At 32.8% G+C, this 21,638-nt stretch overlaps 1 protein-coding gene across 1 annotated transcript in view; it reads right to left on the minus strand.

The window, feature by feature from the left end:
- LOC116426099 (tyrosine-protein kinase Dnt) overlaps positions 1-17,417 on the minus strand; it is a 208,441-nt gene extending 191,024 nt beyond the window's left edge. The window contains exon 1 of the mRNA XM_031974585.2: positions 16,822-17,417. Within this exon, the coding sequence (XP_031830445.1) occupies positions 16,822-16,969 (148 nt within the window). The 5' untranslated portion in view covers positions 16,970-17,417. The remainder of the gene's footprint in view (positions 1-16,821) is intronic.
- Between the last annotated feature and the right edge of the window lie 4,221 nt (positions 17,418-21,638).

Consider the following 21,638-nt stretch of genomic DNA (forward strand, 5'->3'; position numbering starts at 1 on the left):
TAACTAGTAAACGTGTTTGAGATTGCGAATAAAAATGAATAGTATAATACTTATTGTGATAATAAGTTAAAATAATTACGACATACTATGATTGTAGTAGATTAATATGAACGTAAAAAGCTTGCATGTTTTAAGAATCTTCATAATATTTTAAATAATTTAACAATTCCTTTACAATAAAGGAACGATTGCTTTAAAAAGAACTGTTTAAAAATTATATTATATTAATTACTCTTGTGTCTTACGGAAGGCGAAAGTTAGAAATTTATAGAAATTAAAGAGAATCAGAAACTCAATTACACAAGTATTAAGTTAAAATGAAAGAATTATTTAATTTTAAATGGCAAATGATTAAAAAGTTCCTTTAAACGTTGATTACTGATTTACGATTTGAAATAAATTATTTACATAATTCAAGCACGAATATAAATAATAAATACACAAACATTTACTAAAATAATACTAACGTTCCTAGTAAATCTACATTATTACACTATTATTCATGTTAAACTACAGTTTGATATAACATAAATTACTCAAGAATTTACTATTTTCCATAATTCTTTCATTATTCTTTCAAATACCTTCAAATGTTACATAGGCATTATAGAAATTGTATACCTTTTTATGCTTAGTTACGTATTATTTGAATATGTAGAATGCACAACTTATCAATAAGTTCTACAACTTATACAATTTTTATTTCAACATATTCTTTCATGCAACTGTTTTATTTTAGTCGTCTTTACCATCCGAAATTGTGCACGTGTCAGCATGAAATACTGTTAATCACTGCTAAAAGTATGCGTTTGATATTTGTTGATGTCTCTTTCAATTGTAACGACATTTGCTTAAACGCGTGTCGAATTACGTTACAAAGTCCGACTTTCATCGAAAAACTGCATTATTGACGAATCGTTTCACCGCAAAAATGAATGCGTGCTCCCGACACGCGTAATTTGTCCCCTTTCATCCACTCGTGGGGTCATGATGCATTAGCAGAAAATTCACTTACTTTACGATACATAATCATTCCCAAATTTATATTCACTGCATTTTCTACCGCGATTGCATAAACGTTTCAGCGCTCACGGCATTGTCGGCTGGACATTTTAAAGCGGTCGCTTATACATAGAACATTTTAAAACGCGATTAATTATTCCGAAAATTTCAGTATTAATTAACTCACTGTAATGGTACAGTATTATGGAATCTATAGTGTCAACGTGGATTTATATTGTATACGTTTCTGAAGGTTAATTTATTTTTTATTTCGTTGGTAAATTTGTTATATGTCGCCACTCTACAATGGCATTAATGTTGAATATAATATTAAATACTCTTGAACGTGTTAAATGTAATTTATGCGCGGAGAGTGCAACAAAATGTACTGTGAGTAAGTCAAGTCAGTACAATAATTCAATGTTTATATTATAAAATTTTGAAAGATCTTGTAAAATAAAATCACTTTATATTATAATATATGGATAACTAAAATTATACTTATTGGATCATCCGATAAATAACACGGTTTTTTACATTTCCTTTATTTTTAAAAATAAAGATGAAACCTTTTTTAAAGTAATTATAATGTATTGATAGATAATTTATAGATAATGAAGAAGAATATGTTTTAGATTAAAAACAGTTTTGCTTATCTTCATTTTTAAAAATAAAAAAAAATCAGTTCGAACATAGTTCTAATAAATAACACAATATCATTCGGCATTGTTTGAATTTAACTAACAAAATGGGTTATTTCAAAATCATAAATGAAAATTTGTATACTTAACCCAGACTCAAATGTCAACTGAAAGACTCTGTATTTCCAAAAGCGAACAGACTCGAACAAAATGTAATATGATTACATATTACTGACGATGATAAGCACAAACGTAACAATTGGTTCAATAACATGTGATCTTTTAAGATCTAAAATTCTCGCTAATCAACAATGGAATTTGATTGGACCATAGTCCAATGAAAGTTGCATTTTCACCACCAATTTTAACTCTTTCCCTTATAATATCGTATCAGACACGTGGTAGATTTCAAGCATAGTTTAACAAATACATATTGTAGTATGTTGAATTTTTAGCGTAACTTAGGATATTTTTAAGAAGCATGGATGCGAGAATGAGTGTGAGCGAAGTGCAATAAAGAAGAAAAGCCTGCACAGTGTCACAGGCCCAAGGTTTCTATTTCGGCTTTGAAGGGATTTGTTTAAGAGTTGTTTGAGAATTTGTTGAGAATGCGAGTGAGAAGAAAGATTGTGGAGGAGAGAATGATTTTAAAGTGGGAATGTCCGAAAGAGAGTCTGTGCAGAGAGAGTCGTGCGTTAGCCTTCATAGCAGTAAGTTGTGTGTTACTTTACTTGTGTGTTGTTAGTATATAATTTCTTATATTTAAACGTTACTTGCTTTATTGTTAATGCACGCAGTTATTTGTTAGTTTTCCTCTATTCTCACATATTATTTATTTGCATGATTCAGATTAAATTTACACATATTCCGTGTTGCTGAAGAGAAGAGTTTCAATCACAGCACAGAAGTAACAGGTCTTTCGTTATGTATTTTGTTTATAGTTTTTATTGATTCCGCGTAGCTACAGCAACAACTAGCAAATTAATATGAAAAAGTAGATGAGAGAAGATGAAAGCTAACTAATTAGACCTGCATTCTTTCCACGGTTCTTCCCTTAAGCAACATCGAGTAGAAGGCATATAATTGTACATTTTTCTACTAAATTAGAATAGTCTAACCAATACAACTGCCATACTAACTCATAAGAAAACATGTTAACATGTAATCAAACTATACTTTCCCACATCTAAAAACAACAATATCTCACCACGATTGTTCCTAGCATCATTACAAACGCAGCCTGCACCATGCAGACCAAAGAATATTTAATTCGATAGCAAGCGGAATACCCTAAAATATTCAATCCATCATTGGCCCGTCATCCACAGATTAAGAAATGGAATTTCAATCTTTGCTCCTCATAGTTTATTTAAGAAGCGACCATGCGCGACGCGCACACGCCTGCCAGCCGCATCGTTGCGCCGCGCCGTCGGGGGCCTCTATCAATACGTAATGTATTTGCACTTGCGTCGCGGTGTGTGTCCCGTATTTATGCACATATCGACGGAATATGTGAATCCACAGGTACAAACGCGCATTCGCACGCATCCGACCGTGTGCACAAACACGAGACACGGGAGGATCGCTCAGCCATAAACCATGGCGGTTTACGTTATCGTCTGGCCGGATCTACCCGTCGGCAAACTGCTGCAATTTGGCTAACGCTCCTTGCAGGCTGTGTGCTCGTGGAAATTGATAGGGCCGAAACGACGCGACGCGACACGGCCTGCAGCCCGCTCCACGGACGAACCTGTCCCGGGCTGCTACGGTTTTTGTCAATATTTTCAGAGCGCGCGGGCGCCGGCTATGATAAATGGTCCCCATCGGAGGATGCCTACGTCGTTCGACGTGAACCGTGCTCCTAAGCCACCCCAGTTTAGAGGACAATCTGCCCTGGCAACCTGACAGCAGCTTCCGGCTCGTGGTCTTATCGGTACACCTTTATCTTGATAAACCGGAATGCAAGGGAGTCTGGGGAGCCTTTGACGAAGTGGCACGTACTGCTGTTCAATGGAGTGTTGAGATCAAGTTTATGTGGATAATATTAAACTGCGACGCGAGTGAATTTTGTTGTAAGCTTAAACGCTTTTTAGCTTGAACTCTAAAACTATCGTACGGTACGGTTAACGAATTGATCCACTCCAGAATGTTTATTTTGCAAGTATTTAAATTATGAGCGTTTTTGCGAAAGATTTTTAATTAACACTGAAACTATCAGACGGGTCAAAATGATTCATTCCTGATGTCTTCTTCTTGTAATTATTAAAAAGATAACAGATATTTCTCTGAAAAATTATTAAAGAAATTGATTTAGCAATATGCAAACTGAATTGTGAAGCAATTGAAGTCTCGACAGATACACTCTTTGAGTTTCTATAAAGAGGTTTTGAAAAGTCAGTTTAACTGCTTGGTAGTTTCAGTGTTTTTGTGTGTCTGCACATATATAAGACTAGAAGACAGATATAAGTCAATCTAATTACTCAGTAGTTTTAGTGTTAAGAATTTCACTACTCACACTACCATATCATCGATCCGGATGAAATTTGGAAAACTGTTATTCTTCGATATGATGGTCTGGAGGTTATATTGTACTTCGTTTCAATGTGATTTGGGTACTTTGTCAAATTATGGACTTTAGGTAGTTCGAATTTCGAAGAATATGTTAGTTGGGTGAGATTTAAGTATGACCATTTTTAGACATTGCTTGTTTCACGGAAAATATGTATGAAAAATATTATTACTTCAATATTAATATGCTGTGATCTTTAATGAGAAGGAAAGCATTTATTTAACTTCAGTTTTTGTAAAATATAGTTAAATATTTTTATTTTCTAATGAAGATTTATAATCTAGCAATGAGTTAATTAAGTGATGCACAACTAAGGTATGTTTTTGAAATTCATTATTTGAAATACTAATATTATAAAATTATTTAATATGGAAAAAAGTGTACTTTAATATTGATATATTATAATCTTTAATAAGAAACCAAGTTTCTATTTAACTTCAGTTTTTATACAACATTTAGTAATTAAATAATATTTTAAATGAGATCTTCCTCTTACTAAATGATTTTCTTACAATTGTGTCGGAGATACATATAACAGAATTAACGAATACTCGTTGAAAATTACTCTCGTTGTTACTTGAGCAAATAAAGATAAATTAGTGAAATGAATAGATGTAATTTGCTGCAATTAACTATTATTCGAATCTACTATTTGACTGACAAGAATTTATTTGGTTAATTATCTTAGACAAATATTTACTTGAACAATTCGAGCAATGCCCAACTCTGTTTCAGTAAGATCTGCCAGGTGGTTGAAGGTAATGTAGTAGTGTCTACGGTAGACTCTCAGTCGATTGTATAAATACTTAGTAATTCCAACTGTTCTGCCTGTTCTGTTCTTGCTTTTGTTACCCTAGGTAAATGTTAAAGACGCTGTTTTAAATTTAAATTAGTTTATTATGTTATTGTATTATTATATTATTATATAAAATTATTAGTTGCACACTTCTCGAATAGTTCTCAGGTAATTAATATGCTTAATAAGTACAACAAATATTTGAATCACTGTAGAAGTTATCGTCATTTAAGTGAACCACAAATATAAGAGCATTTTTCTATAAGACAAATTCAGTGATGTATTTATTGTATATAAACATACCAGGAATACATTACACATGGTTAAAGTTTACTTCAATTACGTTTATATTATTATAATAATAAATGTATTATCTGAATTAATAAAAATTACAGTTATAGGAGGAATATTTATATAGAATTCAATCTCTAATAAATAACAGAAAATAAAGATAATTTGTAAGACTGTACTTGCATGCATACATTGAAATTATTTACTCCACTTTTAATTACATTCAATTACGTATTATTTTTACTGAATTATTCTACCAAATAAGAGAATTTATTAAAGAAATTAATAACTACAAAGAAAGCACTTTTATAAAAGTATAATAAATCCAACAATCTTGCATTTAATTTCTATTTCTTTCAAAGTAATTTTGTTCTTCTACCTGCGAATGAATATTCACTTCAAAGAGAATTGCCTTCAGAAAAAAGAGAACAAAGCTCTCGCCTCAACTATAGGTATACTTTTAATATTTGCATTATAAATGTATTGACAATATACAAAGTAATGCAGACACACAAGACTGGTGTTTACGTGTCAGTGATAAACGTATATTTATCTTTACCAAGTAAAGTTTGATGATATTACTGTGATAATCTAGAGCTAAAATATTGAATTGATTAACTTAATAAACAAATTCTATTTACATTCAATATTTCGGAAAAAGACTCGTGATAAGATTCATTAAAAAAATTGATTTTACATTAATACGACTATATAATTTTTGGATTTGTATCAATTAACACTTTGACTGTCAAGTAAACACTCGTCAAAAATTCCTATGCAGTCGAAACAGTTTTCTTAATTGAGCAGAAGCTAAATTGTCAAGATTCTTCATAATAATTGCTTTACTATCATTATTATATCTCATACATTCAACAAAATTCGTTTTGTTCGATATGTCACCAAGAAAATTCATGTTCAAGTGTACGTAAAAAATAGTGTCACCCGAATTTGGGTGATGGGGCAGTCAGAGTGTTAAGCATTTTGTTATTCTCCTGCTATTTCATGTGATATTAACATATTAAAAAATTCTTAAATATATTTTAAGAATACATGAATACATGTAGCTAATAATTTATGTGCACTGTTGAGCGTCGGGTGCTCAAGCTATGTCCTCTCACGAATTAACGTTGGAGGACGCGTTGAAATGGTGTCGTGGTGTAATGACGATATCGATATGATATTATATGATACGAATACGATACGATGAGTTACGATACGAATGGTCGATGAGTTACGATATGATACGATACGCTGAGTTATGATACGATATGATACGATGAGTTAACGCTGCATCGGGCAGCGTAACATTGTTGTTTGCTCAATATTTGAGATTCTGTTCTTCCGGGAAAAAAAACACTGTACTTATACTGATTTTCTCTGGTGGTGGGGGTACAAAAATGGAGTCCTTGGAGGAGCATCTCCCGAACTTGAAAACAGCGTTGAAAGGCGTATGGTGGTTTTGTACGGGTTTTTTGGCCTGGACCTTGCCGCACTGCTTTATTACGGGCGAAAGTGTCCATCTGACCTTGGTGCCATTAGAAATTGTTTACACGTTTTCGAGTTGTCACCGATGCTCCTCCAGCTCTAGGTAATCTAACGGTATCGTGCAGTATGCGTCTTTCGAGTGAAGGCGTCAACATGCACTATGCATATAAATAAGTAATTTGATAGCATCTAATATTATAATGAAATTCAGTTGATCTGATATCGACTTTGAAAAACAATAAAAATTATGTTTATATTCTTTAGTAAAAATTTATTTCCTTATTTCTTACTTAATAAAACCATATTTCCAGTTTCATATGATTACAGCTTAATACCAAAACATTTCCAAAAAGCGTAGCTGTCGGTCGTTCAACTCAAGATATTCAAAATCATATTTCATACCCTCGCAACACCCCAGATTTGGCAAAGTTTGCGAACCCAAGTTCGCCGGGAGATCGATCAAATATTTCCGCATGCGGCAAGAACTGTCACGCGATTTTCCATCAGGCGCGTTCATCTGGCATAAGTGATTTTCTCGTGTCGTTCCCAGCGACACAAGTCGAGCCGAATTATCCGATGAGAGTTGTTTCACGAGGTGGTTACGGCAGTCAACGAGAATGATAACGTTGTCGGCTGTTTGTCGGTCCGTTCGACAGTCCAGACGGGATAAACATGGCAAAACCGATTGTACGGCACGCGCGGACGTGTCTGGTAGCAAATTAAAAATCAATTTCAGCACCGGCTAATTCGAAAGTGTTCGGACGGCCATTTCTACGGTGCACGGCCGGGGCGAGTTCGAGCGAAAACCATTTCCTGAAACTTTACGCGTCAGCTGGCCCGCGTACCGTAAGTTGCATTGTTTGGAAAAAATGTTACTCGTTAACGCGAATGCATATTTTTCACCAACTCAGACAGTTAATTAACTATTGTTTCATTATCAATTCCGGACGCAAATCATGAAACACTGATATATGACTGGTCTCCTGGGAGAACGTTTTGCCTGGAATTATTGTGGATGTTACAGCCTATTTAAATCTTTTTAACACATTGATGACCGGTAATTTCACGCAGAAGTTGTCCCATGTCACCGGTTATTATTTTGTAATTAAAAATGGAAGTGAGACAATATAAATAAACTTCAATATACTTCATTTATACATAATGAATTGAAATGAAACTTTGGACATATCTTTTATATAGCTTTGAATATTTTGCTATTGCAATATTCTACATTGTTCTGCGTTTCAAAAATTGAAATAGCTAATGCCAGTGTAAACACGAGTTAACTTGTGATAGGTCAACAACGTTTGGGCATGAAAGCACGAGTTAACTCGTGGTCGGTCAACAGTGTGTTAACCCCTTCATCTACAATATCATATCAGACTCGTGACGAAAATTTTAAATCGAATTTGAAGAATCTAAGAGTTATTTATTTTTGTTAAATATAAATTAAATATCATTTTCACATTATCAATCGTTAACCTTTGGAGTGTACGTAGGCATAGAATAAGTATCAAAAATTTCTCTTTTGCTAATCAATTATTAACGATAAAATAATTGTACCGATCATAGTTAAGAAATAAATCATTGAACAAGGGGTTAATAAGGTAAGAATGAGAAAGGTTAGTGTATCGAATCATTAGTATTATTGTTATATTTGAGCAGCACACTTCAACGCTAAACTTAACCCCTTGTCCTACAACAACGAGTGAGACTCGCGGTGAAGATTTTCAACATGATTCAACAAATGTATATATTACTCAGTTCATTCGAATTCAAAGTATATATTATTCCTCTGTAATCAACTATTATACTTAAAAGGAAATATAGGCATAACATATACTTACAATTATTCTCTTTTTCCAATAAATTACTGATGACAAAGTAACCGTATCGATCAGAGTTAAGAAAGAAATTATGGACCAAGGGGTTACTTCAAGTGAAAAAGGTTAAAAATCAATGTTTCCGATTCCATAGGAGATAAAATTCATCGCGACACGCGTAATTTAAAATAATCAAGGTCATCGCTGTTTAACTCGTGACCGGTCAACGATGTACTCAATTTCTATACATCTTTGTATCAACAAGGACTGTTTCATTGTTTGTACTCGCGACTTTATGTTTATTACTTCCAGGAGAATATACTTTGGCTTCTATTAAAGTCATCTAACACGTGCCGGGAAATTCCGAACGACCAACTAAGATTTTTTTTTACCTGCAAGTCACCTGTTTCGGTAGGAGCATGGTCACTGGCGCGCCCAAATATGAGGCTTACGCACAAAAATAATGTACTTACACGCGTAGCCCATTTCACCAATGACAAATCTGTTTAGTTGAATCGCCAATAGGAAAATTACTCACTTCCATGATTTCCGGAAGTCGCCGAAGACGCATCCACCTTCCTTTTTTGTCAATGACAGGAGTTTTCTAGGAACTAACCAGTCAATCAGCAACGAGACTTCATTAGCTCACAAGCATTTCTAATTTACGTTTATATATTTTCTGCGCACAATTTTATCGACTGAGGTCGTCACATAATCAAACTCCAAGCATCAGCTAACTACAGTCCACTTTAATTTTAATAAATTATTCAAGGTTATTTGGAGTTTATTACGTAAATTGACTGATTTAATTAGATATTGAAAAATTTAATTCACCCTTGTTTACGAAGTGAGATAACAAAATTCTGAATACCAAATCCATTGACTGTAAACAGCAATACACTTCAATTTTTAGCGACACATACACAGGAAGGTATGAGATGTATATGATATACGAGTATCGCAACCAGATGAACAGATCTTTGCGAATCTGTTGATCCGATCTTCTCTAAACCGTATATCCTTATCAGGATCGAAGGCTCACCTCTGCTGTATTACTATATCTGTATTACTTTCGTCGAAATACGAAGTGGCCTCTCAGTTGTAAGAAGTTACTTCGTGTTTTTGAATTTGAAATTCGATGAAGTAATGCAGTTAATAGGATTAACTGACAAATAAAATAATTATTTGTTTAGTATACGACTAAAGTTTTAATATCTTTATTTATATATCTTATCTACGTTTAGTTATTTAATATTCTTAAATAACATATATAGCAATGACGTTTACGATCTTGATCACTTTTTTCCTTTTACATTCGCAAGGAATACGCGGTCTTTTTCAATATTTTCATTGCACTTTTTAATATATTTTTTACTGTACAGGTCTATTTAAAATATATGTATGAAAATACAGCATGAGAAGCTGTGTCCTATCTTGGAAAATAAAGTTACAAACTCTTTCATTTTCATTCATCTCAACATTGAATTACGCTAGAATCTTCCAGATTTCAAACTTTTGAGAAAAGTTTCCTCCTTCACAGGAAATGACGAATTTTAACCACGCGAGTTTTCCGTGCGAAACTTAATTTTGTATATTATTTTAGTAATCTTCTGTATCAGGAACAAAATAATTTCTTTATGTTTATAAACAAATTTAAAGAAACCTATTTATATAATATTTTAGTTTTCTTAATATTAGTCGCGTTTACAGAGTCCTAGTAAAATTAAATAATGTGAATAGGCACATTTAATTTGAAATAAAATATCATCCCTTAAATATCAAGGTAAAAAATTTTACACTACGTCCGCTGTTGATCCTTGAGATCAACATACATTAGAAGACGCATTCTTCTAAAAAAAATTAGAAAAATTTTACTTACTATATGTTTTAGTGTTAATTGAATTTTAACTCCTCTCTAGTATTTTATCAAGCTATTCTTAGTTATCACCAGTCCCATTATTTACTAGTCTCATTAGTTAATTTTTATCTAACTCTCAAAATCTGCACAGCAAATAAAACCTGCCCGCGTTTCATACCGAAAAATAAAAAACTCGCCCACAATTAAAGGGTTAATATGTTAGTATAATCATCCTTATCTCAACAATTCACAATTTCGAGTTCCCTGTCAATCAGTATCGGTTCGCAAGTACAAACGTTCTTCGCCAGAGACGCATGCTGAATTCGCAAGATAAGAGGCATCAGCCGGAAGTGTACTCGTATTTTCATCCCCCGGAAGGCTATCTCGTGTGTGCTGCGCTGCCTCATCTTCCTCTATCATCCGCCTCTGTCTTCTGCCTCGTCGCTGTTCCATCTCTGTCACCGTGCATACCTCCCCAACCCCTGTGTCGCCCTTTTTTCGGTGCTTTCAAGCAATGCTCCGCCGGCGGAACGAAGTTTTCCGGGAGAACTAAAGTCATTTCGTCGGCGCAATCTAAGTTAAGTGACTTTCAAGAGCCCCGTCGGCTAAACTCGCCCCCGGTGGATCGGTCTTCGCGCGACACGATCAACCCTTTCTCCCTTGGACGAGCAGTTCGCGCGTGGCAGGGGTCAGACGAACCGAACGGTGCCGGGAAATTCGAGATCTAACGAGGATTACATCCTCCGTTAGGCGCCACGGGTGCTTAGGCATCTGAGAAATCGACTCCAAAGCCACCATTCTTCCCGTGCAGTGACGCCACAGACCGACGTCACTTCGTTCGACGATGCCTCCACATCCTTTCCAACACCGTAGGACGAAGACTAACGGTTCAAAGTTGCATTGCTCGGTATCGTGCATTTTTCAATCCACCAACGTGCCGTTCCGCAGCTTGAAAACGGTTGAATTCGTGCTTCTGTTTGTTGGGAAATGGGCTGATAAATTTCAAAGAGGTACTTGCGGCACTTCTCGTTGCTTTCTTTTGTACTTTCGAAACTTGTGTTGTGTTTAGTTCTGAACGGGAAGAGTTTCTTCCTTCTAACATTGAATTGGATAATTTTGTGACGGTAGAAACATATATAACGCGATTAAAATATTACGCGCCACAGGGTTTCACGAATTTTGCTGAAATTCATCTTCTACTGGAAAAATTCACCGGATACTGCTAAAACTTGTATTAATACTACAAGTATCAGGTAAAAATGACCGATTTCAAGACTCTTATTTCGAAATTATTAAGATGATAAAGATGCTTCCGTGAGAAATTTCAAAATAAATTCTTGCATTTGTGCAGCAATAGGAAGCTCTTCAAATTTCACGAAACCTGCTTTCCTAATTTTTATGACAAATTATAAATATCTTGCTTATATAAATTTCTCATGGAAAATCTCACTTTCATAGCTGTGTTTCGACGATTTTTTAATGGCGTTATAGGAGGTCCTACTGTATTGTAACATGAAAATTCGGTACACAGGTTTCGATTGATACGGTTTCTGGTGGATCAAACAAATTTGTTATGAATGAAGTCTAGTGTGGAGTGTATAATAGATGAAGTAATCAATTGACAATGCGTTATACTCAAACAATATTAGTGAATCATGGCGAGTACCTCACACGTCATTTCCTCTTTGCGTGGATAAATTAAAGTGTTCATTTATCAAAGTGATAAACTACCAAATTAGCGAGCATATTTATAATGTAAAAATTAAGTGATAATTAATCTCTATTTTGTAACGAAATAACATGATAATTTGAATTTTATGATTAGTAAAATACATAAACTTTATCTTAGGATTTAATTCGACACTAAAAAATATTGTCGACTGAATTACGAAAGTTTATATAAGTTACCACTTTCATAAATATAATAAGTAACGAATATAAGATGTTCAAGCAGCATTTTCACGTATAGAGTCTCTTTATTTAATAAACAAGCAAGCGTATATTATTATTCATATACATATACTTTTATCTTACTCGTCGAACGCAGTTAACTGGTTAAATAAAATTCAAATCCGCAGGTGTTAACAGTAGGAACGTAATTCAGATAAAAATGTCCAAAGCAACGAAGGGATTGGAAAATGTATCGAAGGGTCGTCGATTTCTTTTTAATCGGATTGATCAGTGATCAGTTCAGTTGCTACCCCCATCACGTCCCTACCGCTCGACGCGCGGTATCGGGATAGTGGGATGTCGCTATTAACGTAAAACCATGGAAAAACGTGTGGATACCCGACCATAAGACCCTTGACACCAGAAACGAACGATGGAGCCATTCTGAGCGATACGCCGCCCGGATTGGCTCGATTTTCGAAGAGTCACGAGCGGCCGCGCGCTCGTAAATACAGTTATTCCACTTTTTTCTCTTCCACGGTAGCAAAAAACTGACGCTCCCAAGCTGTGTACATAGACCAACCATATACAGACGGATAGAAGGGAATGAATCGTGCAACCGTAAAGTGATATCGAATGGAATAGAGACTAAGCATATATAGGTGCGTGAATGCGGCTGGGTGCATTGCTGTTGACCTCCAAAAACGAATATTTTGCGAAATAAATTGATACAACGATCTTCCGCAGTGACGTTGCTGCGAGGAAATACGACTTACTATGACATTTAAGTGTGCCAGAGTCATTTCTGCGAAGTCTTTTATAGAAATACGTGGATCGATCGATAAGCTACTCTCTTTGTTTTTAGGAGGAAGAACGAACACGTAAAGAGGTTCTTTTGTATTCCTAATGTGTACTTATATTCCTACATCGCTTTTTTACGTAGGTTATTAATGAGTATGTACAGTCATTTTAATGGAAATTCAATTTAGTCACTAATGGTTGTAGATGGGTTCGTTTTGATATAACGTTCATAAAGTTTTATTTGGTTTTCAAGCTTATAGTGGTTCACTTAAATCAGTAATTCTTCTTGGTAGATGCAACAAGTAGCTCAACTTGTTTTGACGGAATGCGTTCAAAAATAGTTCCTAACAAGTTCAGCGTGTTTCGATTGGAATGGTCTTAGACGTCTCGGATTTACCTAGTCGTTGAAAGTTCAGTTTTCTAAGGGTTGAGTATAGAAATTAGAATAATTTTTCGTCCAATTTCCGGTACCGTATGAAAGTTATTTCTATCGTAGTATTTATTGATAACTGTTTTACGTCGGAAAATAAAAAGAAAAAGTTATAAAATGTAACTTAAAGTCTAATTTGTTATTTTGTTAAATTAGCAAAACTATTTTTCAAAATCAGTAGATGAGGAAATGTAATAGAAAACCTAAAGTTATATTACCATAAAAGAACAATTTTAAACATAAAATGTTAATAGATTTACAAAACTAATTATTTATAATTAATTAAAAAAAAATCGTGTATTAATTTATGAAATTAATACAAATTTATACGAAAGGTTTTGTACTTTTTAAGGTTTTGAAGAATTATTTTATCTGTAATAGTGTTTCTGAATGATGATGGAAACGCAAGTAGAAAGAGTGAGTAATATATCAGTCCCAACGCGTGCATAACTTTCAAACACACGTACATATACGTATTTTTTCCATTCTTTTAAAACGTATTCTGGGAAAAGAATATTCATCATGTGTCTAATTCATTACTACTTTGTTTTATTTGTACTTTGTATTTAGAATTATAACTACATACGTACCTAGATTTATGACTAACTTGAACTATAAAACAATCACTTCTTTTCAACATCGTTGAGGAAAATATACAGTAATATTACTAACCTTAAAAGTAACGATTTATTATGGACTAGTATTTTATTTAAAAATTCCGTACAAGTTTTACGTGTATCACCATTATTATATACCTATCATTATTTGTTTAATTTATTGTTTGCATTTATTTATAGAATAATTTTAGACCTAAAACAAAGAATTTGAAGTTCTTTCTACTACCCGTATATTAAAAACAACGAAATCGGGAAATGCAGTCACAAAGAAAGAAATATCAACTATAACAGTATTTTTACTGAAGATGTCAAAAAACACCTGTTAAAATTTTAATTTGAAATTATTTTCTAATTTTAACAATTTTCCTTTTATTCACTTTTAAACTTTTCCTATAATGATTATAAAATTAATCTTTATTAAGAAATTTAATGGATTTCATTAAACTACTTCTTAGTAAAAATAGGTATATAAGAAAGAACGGGGAAAATAATGTTAAAAATATTCATTAAGAAATTCTTGTTGTCACTGACTGAAGTTCTAAATTCACTCAAAATAACCACTATCGAACCGTAACATTCTAAATAGTCTCTCAGTAACACTTCATAAATTTTTCTCTCCTTATGTTTCTTATATTTAACAAAAATATTTTTAGTTAAATATAATTATTCTTTCCCCCTATGCCATTGAAATGACCTTCAATTTAAAAATATTGAAAAATCTTGTACAGTGTCGCATATTATTGATACCAAAAATAAATTATCTGCTTTCATATTTCTAAATTCAAGGTTATTTCAAAGTCATAGTACTAGAGGTCATTAATTTTACCTAGACATTAGCTACAACGCTATGAAATTAAAGATATACCAGTGTCATCTAAAAGATTTTATGTGATTCGAAATTTATTTATAGTGTAATGTACAGATTACTAAAAACTAATTATCTTTCGTTCGATGCATTTTTTGTTAGATTATTAGGAGTCCCTGAATAATCGTGGTAATAATTATTATTGTCCACCCTGTATATTACATATTTGTAAGTATGAATATCGTTTTTTTTATTGCTTATGCAAAATTTATTTTCCTGGATATGTGATCGAGGATAGGATAATTCACTTTATTTCGACTCTGTGTGTTTATGTGTTTTACAGTTTAATAAAATCTATTAACGGGTAATACAAACCTAAGTTAGCATTAAAGATTATTCCAAGTTCTCCTGTATCTTCAAATCCGATAAAATGAAAGAAAATAGTAACAGAGCCTTTTTATTCCCATAAGAACAATCATTGTTAAAGATAATTGTTGAAGACGACTGAAACTTTATTTCACTATTTCATTTAATTGAATCCCTCAATTACAAACGTTTTAGTTTTTTAGATAAAACCTATTTACATAATTATTCCTTTTAAGATTCACTGTTGTCTTTAACTTTTAATAACTTTCAGGCTGGTATTATGTATTTAAAAGACTACAATACATTTTCCTTAAATGTAGATAATGAATATTAATGTACAATCACATTTGTGTTGACTCATTTAAAGGAATATTCGTTTATATGTTTGTTTATTCATACTCGCCATGAAACTAAAATGCATGCAGCCCAAACAGAAATTTTTGATGAATTAAAAATTATTCTTTCGTAAGAAATTCTATCATCCCCTTATCCTGTGATTTTTTTTACAGCTGTGCTCACTAAAACTATTTTATCGTTAATAATTTTAATTCTAATAGTCTAGTAAATAATTTATTAGAGAAAAAGAAAAATTTTATGTTTGTCCTATGTATACATTTTCTCCAATGATTAATAATTTATAATAGACAAATAATATTTAAATTCAACTCAATTGAGTATAATGATAATTAAGTACATTTGCTAACCTACGTTCGAAAGTTCGAACATGCCGAGTCTGCCACGATATTATAAGATAAGAAGTTAAGATATTATTAACTAAGTCACTCGTCCCGTAGAAACTAAGTTCTACTTTTCAGATATTAAAAGAGTGTTTTTAAACATTCTATAATTGGCAAACCATTTTACGTAAATTATAAAATGTTGTCGAGACTAAAAACTAATGGATAATGTAATTAATGTGTAAGTATAATTATTACACTAATAAATATTACAAGTATGGATATTATGTTTTAAATATTATCTTACGATAATAAATTTATTTATAAAACTTTACGAAAAAAACTGTTTTTGAAATGCCATTATAATTTCTACTCAATTGACTTATTCAAACTTTCCAAAGCTGTAGAATCACTGTTACATTACATTACTCATTTTCTTTCTAGAAGTACAGCAGCGAGAACAAATTTTGAAAAAAATATGACCCTCTAACTTTAATTTCATTACTTTACGCGGTAAATATAAATTTCATTGAAATAACAAAAACTCAGTAATTATCTGCAACAGAAAGAGCCTTCACAAGTTCTGAACTACGTCCATAACTGTTACAAATTCTATTACCCTGTTAAAAAAATAATACAAAACAAAAATGCCCGTATCAAGTATTATTACACACTAATTTCATTGAAATATTCCGTCAATCTTCCTTCTACGCTGTGTTTTTGCACGAGATGAAAAGCAGCGCGAGTAAAAAGGTTCCCTTAAAACTCACCCAAAAGTTTCATAACCTGGGACTGGCTGATAAAGATGTTCAAATATCCATCGCTGCAGCCGACAAGAACCAGAAGAATGAAAAACTTGCACCGCAGCAAATCACGGTATCCAACAACATCCCACCGCATTGTCTCACAAACTAGCATGATGCGCCGATGTAATCATGCGCGTAAATCGCACCACTTTCCTCCGTTTTTTCTACCCTGCACGGGATAAGCTCGCGCCGGCGAACTTCACTCACTTCTCCTTTACGCGCGAAATCATCTTCCAAAGTTTTACTCTCACATAGCTCGACGCGATAGACAGTTATCGCGTGAAGACCAAAAAAATTGTCCAGAAACTCCTGTCCTCGAGCTTTTCGTTTATCTTTTCCGAAGACAGTGTCCTCGAAGAATCAAATTGTTACGCGTTAGTCCAATTCGCGATGGTTGCTGTGGCGTTAGAAAAAAATTCGAAAAAATTCAGTGGTTCAGAAGCATCGATTTGATACAATCCATGCCCGAGTGGATAAATTCGCGGTCACATGGCAGCGTGGGTAACGTGAGTCGGGCTGTGATCCCAGGACGCTAGCAAATGCCACCCCGACGACGTCGGCGTCAGGACGTAACTGACGGCCGACGCTCTCGAACACGAAACGTGACGTGATTTGCGCCTGCGCCCCTTCGGGGTGCGACGCTGAATACGAAAACGGCTGACGAATCAGTAGGTAAAACACGGCCTGCGTACGCATTGCATATCATAGTGAGTGTAAGTCACACCTCTGAATCGCTGCTGAACTTTCGGGCAAAATATCGTGGAATGCGAAATTATCGCGCGGCTTTGTGCCCTTTCTGAGGCGTGCGTCGTGAAACGCGGGATGTACCCGAACATTTGGTACCGGAGGATTACTCGTGCGGAAGTAAGTCGAAAATTTTATCATCGACTAGTCGTCTTAGACAAGATTTTAAATATGTTTTTGCCGCGAGTATATTCCGTGATAAAATGAGAGGAAATGATAAGCTGTAGAGTTTGTCACATTAAATATAAAAGATGGTATTATTTATTATTATATTGTAAATGAATTAAGCCGCATGTCGCTGAATATGAACATTGGTGTTAGTGCAATAATTTTCTAAATATATTTATTTAGTCCACTGTACAGAACTCTCTATACTATAATTTATAGGTAAATATAAACTGATTAAAAATAATTACTTAAACTGTTAATCGAAAAAGAAAATTCATTGAATAATTTGTTTGCAACTTCATTTTTTAATAACTTTCTCCTTTCTCATTCATTTATTTGATTAACAAATCTCAGAGTTTAGTGAGTCATAATATTTGTTCTAATATAAACTATGTGGCATCGACGTTCATTGCTATAAAACCTAGGTAATATTCAGACATTAGACTTTATTGTAGATTAAAGTAATTTCTAAATTACCAATCTCAACAAGTACCAATTTATTTATATATTTATTTATTGGACAGTATTATCTATTATAAAATGATAATAATCATATTTCATATCCTCAAAAAATATTGATACATACGAAAGTTATAGCAGAATTCATAGTTCACCTCCTCTTCCTGCAAACTCACAAAATATTGTAGTAAGATAATGTGTTCAAACCGTGATTTATCACTATTGCTATAGTTACTGTTACGGTTACTATAAATAGAAACTTGTTCTTGCCCCTTTGCCTTTTTAACTTATGGATAATCTACCAACAATGAAGAAAGAAACAAGCATGGTACAACTGAAGGCTACACGGTTCACTTTCTCTTTTTATTAACTCTCACACTACCGATACTTTTTTTGTTTCATTTTAGGACAAAATTAAAATAAACAAAGTTAAATTGAATAACCAAATGTAAATTTTAACAAAACACTAAAATTACAGAATAATCCACACTTTTAAATCGAATAACAGAGTTGTTTCGTAAAATGGACCCTAAACTACCATTGGGGTGGACGACAGTGCAATCAAGTGGCTTGTTTGCACTGGGACGCTCTGATATGTATTATTCCGTTGGTAGTCTAAGGGTTAACGCGAACGTAATTATTTCCAAAGCGTGCATACCGCATCTTTAATTTACTTTTTTACTGTTTTCATGAATATTTATACTTTTTACCATTTTCACAGAAGTTTTCTAAATTCCACCATTTTTACTATTTATATCCGACCCATGACCAATTGTCGAAAGTAATAATTGAAATACCTACACGTAAACTTTATGAAGCTTCCTAATAGAATAATAAGCGAGTTTTATTTTCGGTAAAATGCAATATTATATCAAGTACACGAAAAGTGGAAACCAGTATACTTTCTGAAATTAGTTTGCCCAGGAGCGACGATCTCAAGGGAAAAGAAGAGAGTCAAGAATTGTTAATGAATAGGTTAGTGGCCAAGAAAAACTTGCTTTAATGTTTGTGAAACTTTAGGAAGTTGTAATGATAAAGTACTGAATTTTCTAAGAGGAAGAATCAGTTCTGCACAATCTCAATTGCGAATTGCCGTATTTCGCAAGTATGCATACAAAGTGATTTTTAAATGCAACTATTTATGGTGATACATTATTATTGGTATTTTCATAACATTCTATGAACCCTGTCAGATTCATGGCGAAGATTTAAAATATTGTTCAACAAAAATAAATGTCATTTAGTTATTTTGATTTCTAATGGAACATTAGTTTCCTTGTTTGCAACTTATTTGCATGCTTTAGAGTACATCTAAACATACAAAAAACGTGGAATTTTTTATTGCAATAGTATATTATTAACGATAAATAGTCCTAATGGCTGCGACTGCGAAATTAAATTATAATGCAAAGGATTAATCCTTACATCACTCTGACTCCTCTTCGAAATCCTGCTTATGCCGATAAATTGACTCCAGCCAATATTCTGCAATTCCTACTTGGCTTAAATGAAGATCTGTCCTTTTGTTAACTAATTTAGGATACTCTCGGTACATTAATCATGCAGAATGTATGTACAGTAAGTTTTCAATATAGGCTATTACCGTAGAATAGAATTTCGATATATAGAAGCTACTTAATTTTCAAAACATCCACATGTATATTTATATTTCTTAAATGCCAGGATAAATACAAAAAATAAGAAGATTCAATATTTTACACAAAAAGATCTGATAGAAACAGTGAATAAACGTATTCCAAGCACACCCCTCCATTTATGCTAAATTCTTTTTACGCGGGTCTCTTTTATGCGGTAAATTATAATATTATCTACACGGTATTGTTTATACTCAATCTGAATTTAGTGACATCGAATAAAATTTACTTTTGTTTTCTAAAATGTTATTATTATTATTTTCTGTTAAGCTATGTAAAATAAATATGTGTTTATAAAATTTATACGAGCTTTATTTTCCAATAGTTTGTCTTCTTTTGTATATACCAATACACTCTATTTACTCAATTTTGATTCACGTATAACAAATCCACGTGGAATCGATACTCCGCGTAAATGGAGGGACGAGTGTAACACGTTTAAAGTTTTATTCCCGCCTGTGCTTTTATATCACGTGATTAGTTGACCAAAATGGCTATGTCCCGGCAGTGGTGTAAAAGTTTTTTCGCGTTCTCCACTTAGTCATTTTAAAAAATTACAGTCACCCAGGCAATCTACATGGCCATCAGTAAGTAAATTATTTTTCCTCGGAAGAAATAAAAATAAATAAAAAGATAGATAGCTTATTACCAACGTATACTTACAGTTAGTTATTACTTTATTTTTCAATATAGTCATTGTATAGTATAGTATTTATAAATACTTTGTATAATGAAAAAACTGATAATGAATTTCGATTTAAAAAAAATGTGCGCCTGATTTAAGTATCATCTAATCATGTTAAGGTTATTTGAAATAACCTTAAAAGGAATAACTTACTTCTTCATCGTAATCATCATAACCTTTTTACGGCAGTTTCAACATTTTTTTCATTACCTACTTGTTGGTAAACTGGTCACGATGATGCGTATATACACACATACTAATAATCAATTAATTACTCCTCAATTATAAATATATTATGCTCACAAAATTCAAATGATCACAATCACTTAAAACTTGAACGCACTCTTCAAACGACGCGGTAATGAATGCGAACTTAAACGTAGCCACCTAGCGGTAGTATGAATCATTTATTATGAAAGTGGTGCAAGCTATTTTTCCTTGTGTTGAAATATTTAAAAAATTACAATTTAGTCAACTGAAAAATAGTAATACAACCTATTGAATTTATTTATGTTTTGTATGAATTAAAATATAAACAAATAAATTATATAAACTATTTTTATGAAAATGAAGTATATTAATATATTTTCTTAGGTAAATAAATTGATTTACAAGATTTTCACATTAAATGATTACGCAATGTTATTGTCAAATTACATATTGAATAAAAAGTTCACACTATATTATATATAAATTGTTTATTCCCCAAACTTTCCAAAAATGCACCAGTTTCACAGTAAACGGTTTATTTCATTTACGGTAGAAGTTCATCCCTTGAATGAAAATGATAAACCTCGTTCGCATGAATTCTGAGTGTTCCACAATTAACTTTTCAATTTAATTTATTAATCTACCGTAACTCAAAAAAAAATAATTTCCATATTTTCATAGGTAAATTTAATATAAGCTGAAATATTTTGATTGCCTTTATAATTACTTGCGTGCACAAAATTATGGTAAAATGAAATTGTCTAAATACATGTGTTTGCTACGAAATAAATCGCAAAGACTTACCTTGGAAGGGCAGAATATTTTTTTCTTTATTGCACTTCATGCATTGAAGTAAATAT

This window comes from Nomia melanderi, chromosome 12, assembly GCF_051020985.1.
Source record: "Nomia melanderi isolate GNS246 chromosome 12, iyNomMela1, whole genome shotgun sequence".
Taxonomy (NCBI): domain Eukaryota; kingdom Metazoa; phylum Arthropoda; class Insecta; order Hymenoptera; family Halictidae; genus Nomia; species Nomia melanderi.